This window comes from Orcinus orca, chromosome 7 (assembly GCF_937001465.1).
Source record: "Orcinus orca chromosome 7, mOrcOrc1.1, whole genome shotgun sequence".
Lineage (NCBI taxonomy): Eukaryota > Metazoa > Chordata > Mammalia > Artiodactyla > Delphinidae > Orcinus > Orcinus orca.
Window position 1 is genome coordinate 101,293,040 of NC_064565.1, and position 9,607 is coordinate 101,302,646.

A 9,607-nucleotide genomic window follows, 5' to 3' on the forward strand; every position below is an offset into this window, starting at 1 on the left:
CTGGAGAAATGTTTTTATATCTGCTCCCTCTCAAAAATCCACTACAAATTACACTAAAGAGATTTTACTTAAGGCATACTCTCACACAGTACAAGAAAAAAGAGAACGTGAAGGAAAATAAAAGATAAGAGATTTTTTTAATGGAAGTCAGAAAGTAGAAGTCAAGTTGTAACTGAGTTATCAGACCAAAAGAAAAACACAGAGACAGTAAGGGAGTTAAAGAAATCTTCACGAAAACCATAATATTCTTAGAAAGATAAAAGGAAATATTACATCCATGAGGCAAAAAAGAAGTGCCATAAAAGGAAACATTAGAGAACAAAAAAAGCCTATTGGAAATTTAAAATATGATAGTGGAAATTTTAAGTTCCAATTAAAAAGCTGAGGAATAAAGTTAAGGGTAATTTCATGGAAAGTGAAAAGATTAAGATTAAAAAAACAGGAAAAATTGAAAAAATATTAGAAAATCAACCTTGGGGGTTCAACGGTCAAATAAAAGGAATCCTGGAAAAAAAAAAAGAGAATGGGAAATGTGAGAGGGAAAATATCAAAGAAATAATACAAGAAAATTTCACAGAACCTGAGTTTCCAGATTAAAAGCACTCACCAGGTGCCCAACAAAATGAATGAGAAAAGAACCTCCAGCAAGGCACATCATCCTGCATTCTAATACTGAAAAGATAAAGAGAATATCCTAAAAGTTTCTAAGAGAAAATTCAGTCACATAAAATAGATTAAGAATAGAATAACATCATAAGTGTCAACAGCAACCCTACAAGCTAGAAGAGATTAAGAAAAGCCTGCAAAATGAAACTAAGAAAAGCCTGAAGGACAATGAATTCTATCCTTGAATTCAATACTCAGCCAGAAAACCAATCACATGTGAGAGTAGAATAAAGCCTTTTCTGAAAATTCAGGATTTCTAAAAAGTTATCCACTATATATCTTTTCTCAGAAAAATCCAGTAGTACAACAAAATAAAGGAGTAAACCAAAATTATGATACTTCACATTTATATAGCACCTATGGTATAATAGGCATTCTTCTAAATGGTGTGTGTGTGTGTGTGTGTGTGTGTTTGTGTGTGTGTGTGGTCATTTAATTTAATCCTCATAGGAATTAGCTGAACATCATCATTATCCACATTTTACAAGGTAGTAGAGGGAGGTTAAATGATCTGCCCTTAGTCACAAAGCATGTAAGCAGCAGTAGTCTGGCTCCAGAGGCCATGCCCTTAAAGAAAGAGGAAGATTTAACACCCACTCATGAAAGGAACTTCCTCAACCTGATAAAGGGTCTCCATGAAAAATCTTTAGCTAACATCATGTCTAATAGAGAAAGACTGAATGCTTTACCCTAAGACTAGGAACAGGGCAAACTCTTACAACTTCTATTCTGCATTGTACTGGAGGACCTAGCCAGTGAAATAAGGCAAGAAAAGTAAATAAAAGGCATAAATAAAAGGAAGAAATGACTGTCTTTATTCTCAGGTGACGTGATTGTGTACACACAAAATCCAAAAGAATCTTTAAAAATAAAACTACTAGAACTAATACGTGAATTTACCAAGATCCCAGAATACAAGGTCAATATGCATAACTCAATTATATTTCTCTATAATAAGAAAAACCTGGAAGTTTTTTAAAAATTAAATACCATTTATAATAGCATTTAAATAACCATAAAATACTTAGAGATAAATCTAACAAAATATGTACAAGATCTATGTACTGAAAACTACAAAACACGGCCAAGACAAAATAGAAAAGACCTAATAATTGGAGAAAGCTGCCATGCTCATGGATTGGAAGACTCAATGTTGTTAAGACGTCAACTTTTTCCAAACTGATCTATAGGTTCAACATAATGCAGATCAAAATCCCAGCAGGACATTTTATAGAAATTAGCAATCAGATTCTAAAATTTATCTGGAAATGTAGTTAAAGCTTTTTAGAAAAAAAGAGCAGGCATAGTAACCTGCCCAGATTGGAACAGGGGTATAAAGGGCTCTAGGCAAGGGCTCTCCAAGAAAGAAAAAAAAGTTATAGATTATCTGATGTTTATTACCTTGATTATCTGATGACTGTGAATGTATTGAGGGAGACATTTGAGAGTGATGTAATGAAAAGTACATGGACAAATCCTATCATTAATTCTAAGGAAAACAAAACTTGGACAAAAAGAGGAAGTGTAAACATTGCACCCAACTGTGAAGTGTTTTTTTATATAGTCATTTTAACTAAAACATTGAATGCTGATTTAATCAAAAAAGTGTGTTATCCATGTCCTGAAGAAAGGAAGAGGCAGTATTTGTGTTTGCTTGGACAGGAGTAAAAGCAAGAGAGAGTGTGAGAGAGTGTTAAATCTTCATAAGCCAAGATTGAAAGTCAATAGATGATATCTAAAATTCAGGAAAAAAACTCAAGAGCTAGCAGAATAAGCATAATATTTAGAAATATGTAGACCTCTATTGAATGAAACAGCTATGCGAGTTGAAATTTGTTGTCTTTGGACTTCCCTGGTGGCGCAGTGGTTAAGAATCTGCCTCCCAATGCAGGGGACACAGGTTCGATCCCTGGTCCAGGAAGATCCCACGTCCTGTGGAGCAACTAAGCCCATCATGCGCCATAACTACTGAGCGTGCGCTCTAGAGCCCACGAGACACAACTACTGAGCCCGCGTGCCACATCTACTGAAGCCCAAGCGCCCATGCTCCTCAACAAGAGAAGCCCACTGCAATGAGAAGCCCACACATCGCAACAAAGAGTAGCCCCCGCTCGCTGCAACTAGAGAAAGCCTGCGAGCAGCAACGAAGACCCAACACAACCAAAAATAAATAAATAAATTTATTTTACAGAAAGAAAGTTGTTGCCTTTGCCTGGGGGAAGTGGGGCAGGAGGGCTGCTTCTGGTTTTCATTATAAGCTTTATAAAGCTATTTCACTTTTTTAAACAATGTAGGTGAAATACTTTGATAAAAAAGAAAAACTAATTTTAGAAAGTTTGCATTAACATATTCTGCTTATTTTTATTTTTTTAATTCTTTAATTCATTTCTACCTTCAGGCTTGGAAGAAGAATCCTGAGTTTAAAAACAGAATACCAGGATAGATAAAAACAGTCGTGGTGAGGGCTCAGCTGTGAGCCACTTTTGGCTTTCTGGGTCACACCCAGAGATCTTTGGCCTCTCCAACCTCTGCATAGAAATAGCAAAGGCTGTACAGGCATACCTCCTCGTTTCACCGTGCTTCGCTTTTTTGCTCTTCACAGATACTGCGTTTTTCACAAATTGAAGGTTGGTGGCAACCCTTACCCAGAGCAAGTTTATTGGTGCCATTTTTTCAACAGCATTTGCTCACTAGTGATCTTTGCTGTTACAGTTGCAAAAAGATTATGACCCACTGAAGGCTCAGATGATGGTTTGCATTTTTTAGCAATAAACTATTTTTAATTAAGATATGTACATTTTTTAGACATAATGCGATTGCACAGTTGATAGACTACAGTATAAACATAACTTTTATATGCACTGGGAAACCGAAAAAAACAAAATTCAGGTGATTCACTTCATTTCTATATTCGCTTTATTGTGGTGGTCTGGAGCCAAACTTGTAATATCTCCAAGTTATGCCTGAACTCTTCATTATTTCTTGGTTCATGGTTATCTCTTGGAATATATCTCTGGGAAGACCCTTAGACCAAAGAGGAGATGGTCGATTTATTTCATCTGCATCTATGAGTCTTTTCAGCCGCTGGAAGACCCTAATTAAAATGCAAGTTGCTGGGAAAGGAGCAATCTTAAACCCCTATGGAATAAAATACAGATTATCCATTAATATTTTTGCTGGAACCACTAAGAATAGGCCACTTGATAGGGAGGCAAGGGGTGGTGAAGAGGCTGTGGTTGCTAAGAAGGGGAACAGCATAGGGGGAAATAGTATAATTCAATGTTATTACTTGGAGGCTGGAACATTTTAACCAAGCCCACAAAGCAAATTTTCAAAATTTAAAATCAGCAAGCATTGGGACTTCCCTGGCAGTCCAGTGGTTAAGACTCCGCACTTCCACTGCAGGAGGTGTGGGTTTCTATCCCTGGTTGGGGAACTAAGATCCTGCATACCTCATGGTGCAGCCAAAATATAAAAAAATAATTTTTAAATAATTTTAAAAATCAGCAAACATTGTGCAAAACATACCGTCACATCCCAATCCCTGTCCCCTGTATAATCCTTGTTGTTTACCCCATCCCTAACCCCAGTTCCATCCCTGACTCTCTCCCATCTCTGACCACCCCCCACTCCTCTCCTAAGGTGCACCCCACCCCTGATCCCAGCCCCATCCTGGACATGGAGCTCCTCCCCAAGGTGAACCATCTCCCTAACCTTGACCAGATGTCTAATCCTTACCCTATCTAGTGATCGGAACACCAGTTTCTGATATTTTCATATACTGTGTTACTTCAGTACCAACACCTTGGCATTCTTACAGATCTGAAATCCAAATCATTGAGTTGTACCCAGAGAATTACACACTGCATTAAAAAATCTAACTAAACAATGTTGCATTTGTTTGAAGAGAGTTCTGACTACATCCCTGAACTGTTTGAAACACTTCCAAGTTGTTTATTGCTGTTTGATTCCCACTTCACAGGTTACTCGTGAGGCCAAGCATCTTTTCAGACGTGTATTAGTCATTTGTATTTTCCCAGACCCGATATGGATTCTTATTTACTTACTGAAACCCTGATGGAGTTGTCTTTAGGGCAGCAGAGGATGAAGGGAGGTGAGCACTGAGTCACACAGTAGGAGAGATGGAGAGGGGATTAAGGGAAGGAGGGAGAGGAAAGGGAAGCCCCTATTGAATAGTCTTGGCACCCTTGTTTAAAGTTAGATGACCAGGGACTTCTCTGGTGGCGCAGTGGTTAAGAATCTGCCTGCCAATGCAGGGGACACGGGCTTGAGCCCTGGTCCAGGTAGATCCCACATGCTGCAGAGCACCACAACTATTGAGCCAGCACTCTAGAGTCCGTGAGTCACAACTACCGAGCCCATGTGCCACAACTACTGAAGCCTGAGCGCCTAGAGCCCGTGCTCCACAACGAGTGAAGCCACTACAGTGAGAAGCCCGCGCACCACAATGAAGAGTAACCCCCACTCGCCGCAACTAGAGAAAAGCCCACGCGCAGCAACGAAGACCAAACGCAGCCAAACACATTTTTAAATAAATAAATAAAGTCATTTGACCATTTATGGTTTATTCTGGGCTCTTTATTCTCAGGTCCTTTTTATCCTTTGGCTCCACCAGCCTAAGTGTGTTGGGCACACTTTTTGCCTCATTGTCACAAAGTGACTGGCTCATCTCTACACATCATATCCTATAACCGTATTCACAGGCAAGAATCAAGGATATGTATGTGTGTGTGTGTCTTTTAAATCAGGAATATATCCCAGGAGTCCCCTGGCCCCAGTAGACTTCCTCTTAAGCAAGAGTGCACTGAAGCCAGTTTGTGGAAGCAGATTATTACACTATCTCGATTTTGTGAGCTTGTTGCTAAACACCACCACCCCTGAAATCGGCCATGGTAAGAGCATTTAGTTACACCACAGAACATTAAGACTTTCTCCCAGGAAAGTGGTTTACCAGCACACTATTGCCTTTGAGTCTTATTAATCAGAACCAAATGATATGGCCACTTCTAATTTACGGGAGTCTTAGAAAGTGAGTATCTGTCATTTTCAGCCTCTCTCAAGGGAGGTGGACTTCGTTAGCCGGCAAGGAAAGGGAGAGTTGGGGAAGCAACCAATGGTGTTTGACACTAATGCCTCCCAATGGTGGGAACTTTTTGTAATCACTTAAAAGAGTGTCTTCAAAGAATGTCTGCCAGAAGACAGAGTGCTGTGGTCTCAGTGGTAGGATGGACTGAGCTCTAGCAGTTGACATGGTAATTACGATAAGAGGTGGGGGCCAGGGCTTTCGAATCCATAGCTGGGGGCCTAGTAAGGATGTGGCCTCAGCAACTTCCTGTAACCACAATGGGGGGCTGCCTGGACACAGGGCTGTGAGCAGCCAGAGGACACGCGGCTTGGGGCGGATGCTGAAGGGAAGGGAGGAGCCCTGCGTGCGGTCTCAGAGGGTAGTAGAGGTGTTCCCTGAAGAAGAGCCAACGAAGGAAGGCCTGCCGTCCTTGGCCAAGAACTCCTTGCTGACCAGGCCATGGATGGCCATGATCCTGAGGAGTCCGTGGCGAAACTTCTGGCCAACGAAGACGTAGATGAGAGGATTGAGGCAGCTGTGGAGGAAGCCCAGGATCTCGGTGGCATCCAGGGCCCGGCCGATGTCATTGCGGCGCTCACAGGTCTCCGCGATCACCCGGATCCTCATGAGGGTGTCTGCAACCAGGACCAGGTTGTAGGGCAGCCAGCAGAGCAGGAAGACGAGCACGACAGCAAAGATGACCCGCATGGCCCGGTGCTTCTGCCCCATGTGGGCCGCAAAGAGCGTGCGCAGGGTGAGTCCGTAGCAGATGAGCATGACCAGCAGGGGCAGCAGGAAGCCAAAGGTCTGGGGCAGGACCCGCATCACCATCCGCCACTTCGTTGTATTGGCACCCATGTCCTCGTAGCAGACTGGGCTGGAATAGGGTGGTTGATAAGCTTCACGGAAGACGAAGATGGGCAGGGCCAGGATCAAGGACAGGACCCAGATGCCTAAACATATGAACCTGACCCAGTGCCGCTTCTGGGTCAGTGTGCGTGTGGCATGGACAATGGCCAGGTAGCGGTCCACGCTGATGCAGGCCAGCAGTAGAATACCACTGTAGAAGTTGACTTCCTTCAGGAGTGAGACCACCTTGCACAGGGCTGTGCCAAAGATCCAGCCCTTTGCCTTGGAGGTGGCCCAGACAGGCAAGGTCAGGGCGAAGAGCAGGTCAGCCATGGCCAGGTTCAGCAGGTAGACATCGGTGACGGAGCGGCCCACCCGGCTGTATAAGATGACCAGCATCACCAGGGAGTTTCCCAGGAGGCTCAGCAGGAAGACCAGGGCATAGACGACGACCACGGCATACTTGTTGAGCGTCTCAGTGTCCATCTTACAGGGACTATAATGACGTCCTTCTGTGGGTGGCGTGCCAGTGAAATTTGCAAACTCATCCTCAAACAACTCCCACAAATCAGTGTAATTAAATAAATCATTCAGGATGATAGTCATGGTTTGATCTGTTGAAAGATTAGAAGGAAGGAAAGGTGATTTAGTAACTCAGATTCAAGTCACTCTCATCAGGGATGTGATAACAGGACTTCCCTGGTGGCGCAGTGGATAAGAATCCGCCAGCCAATGCAGGGGACACAGGCTCGAGCCCTGGTCCAGGTAGATCCCACATGATGCAGAGCAACTAAGCCCGTGCACCACAACTACTGAGCCTGAGCTCTAGAGCCCATATGCCACAACTACTGATCCCACACGCCACAACTACTGAAGCCCACACACCTAGAGCCTGAGCTCTTCAAGAAGAGAAGCCACTGCAATGAGAAGCTTGCACACCACAACGAAGTGTAACCCCTGCTAACCACAACTAGAGAAAGCCCGTGCAGCAATGAAGACCCAATGCAGCCAATAAATTAAGGAAGTATGTAAGTAAGTAATTAAAAAGGACGTGATAGTGGTTACTGGGATATCTTCTGCTTCTCTGCTAGTTTGGTAGCCGGAGATTCCTTCTTTCATCTCTATCTCTGTCTGCTTTAGAGATCATCTTCACCGTGTTGTCAGCTTTCCATAACTCCGAGGCTTGAATGTGGGATAAGATGGACTACAGGGAAAAACCTCTGCTGTTGGTCGGCCCTACAACGGCATTGACTCTACCTATAATACTGCCTCTGTGCTCTCTTTGGCTTTCTCCATCCTCAGCCATGTCTGTGCATTCAGATGGGAGGACCAGCTTGGTCCTATACATTCATGGGAGGGCCAGAATCAGGCAAAATGGAAGGAGGCAAACCTTCCTCAGATGTCTTCAACTGTTCAGATGTCCCTTTCTATGTTATTTCCCCTACGTGCCGTGCAGCCTGTGAGATCCCAGTTCCCTGACCAGGGATCGAACCCAGGCCCCAATAGTGAAAGTGCTGAGTCCTAACCACAGGACTGCCAGGGAATTCCCTTCCTGATTCTTGTTTAACCTTCTTAAAATCTACTGAGGGAAGAAAATGATAGCAATGGATTGCATTAAAGTGTATTTTAAAGGACTTTCCTGGCGGTCCAGTGGTTAAGACTCCATGCTTCAATCCCTGGCTGGGGAACTAAGATCCCACATGCCATGAGGCACAGCCAAAAAAAAAAAGGTGTATTTTAAGCCTTTTCTCTAAGGGAGCAATAAATGTTTGGGTCCTCTGTCTAAAGGAAGTGTAAGCATTTAAGAGAAGCCCCCATCTTGGTCCATGAAATCACCCCCTAAACAGCCACAGAATCGTTCGACAGTTTTCAAATACCTTTTAAAATTGTGAAACATTTGCTGAAGCAAAATCTTACCAGAAGCCCAATATGTAAAACAGATAAAAGCTCATCTACTGGGGAGGGAGGTTGTGCCGCTCTCTCCAACCAGACAGCCACTACGGAGGTTCCCACAAAACCCCCAGGGCTCTTCCGAGAACAATCTGAAAACCTATAAAAAGTTACCAAGACTGGAAATAAGGACATCTGGTATCCAGTCCTCACTCTATCCTGATTCTGTCATTAATAAGTTACATGACCTTGAATGGGTCCTTTTACCTCTACAGATTTCCATTTTCTCATCCGAATTTAGGGAGGCAGAGTAAATAATCCCTGAGATGCTTCTGAGTCTGAGGTTCTATGAGTTCATTTCGATTCACACATTTTAATACCCCTGCCAGGACTGCATTTTCACAGAAGACAAAGTCTTAGGGCAAAGCAATAAACATCAGATTGGGGAAAGTCATCCTCTTCCCTGTAAAAAGGAGAGGTATGAAAGGAGGAGATGAGACGGCTGCGGCCCCCTTGTCACCGTGTATAAGGACAGGGTTGAATACACGGTCGCAAGGGAGGAGGCAGGGAGTCAACTGAGCAGAAGTCACAGGTCCCAGACAAATGGATGCATTTTCTAAAATACAGTCAAACCAAGTCACCCTGCCCCAAAGAAAGTCCTGGCAAACAGAGGTGGCTTCCTACCTGAGTCACTGGCCATGTGTGTCCAACTGAAACAGCCTGGAATTCAGAGACCAGAGTGACTTAACACTGAGAGAGAACTTGATTAATAAAATGAAATAGGGAAGGCACGTCACAGCCCAGCTCCTCCCTGAGCCCTGCCCATGTCTACATTTGGAGAACAGGTTAAGTCAAGTGATCACAGGGCATCAGAGACTCCCAGGGTCCACACGTCCAAGCAGGGGAACCAGGCATGAAGATGGAGTTCAGGGTCCCTTATCTGAATTCTCCACTCTGTGGATGACTACTTTTACTGTCTTCCTTTTTTTGCATTTACTTCCATTTATTTCCAGGCAAGCTTCCACCTTGCCTGACATGAATAAAGGGCAAAAGACTTGACTTTGCATGGTAGAGACTTCAGAATGAATTCAAAGTAGGAGGGCCTTGTAGGAGTCC

The 9,607-nt window shown here is 43.4% G+C and overlaps 1 protein-coding gene across 1 annotated transcript; it reads right to left on the reverse strand.

The window, feature by feature from the left end:
• Positions 1 to 5,235: 5,235 nt before the first annotated feature.
• On the reverse strand, positions 5,236 to 9,289 carry LOC101272048 (C-X-C chemokine receptor type 2). Its single transcript, XM_004262732.4, has 2 exons — positions 9,176 to 9,289; positions 5,236 to 7,215 (listed from the first exon to the last, which is right to left on the reverse strand). Exons 1-2 carry the CDS (start codon positions 9,189 to 9,191, stop codon positions 6,125 to 6,127), a joined length of 1,107 nt encoding a protein of 368 aa, XP_004262780.2. The 5' UTR covers positions 9,192 to 9,289; the 3' UTR covers positions 5,236 to 6,124.
• Between the last annotated feature and the right edge of the window lie 318 nt (positions 9,290 to 9,607).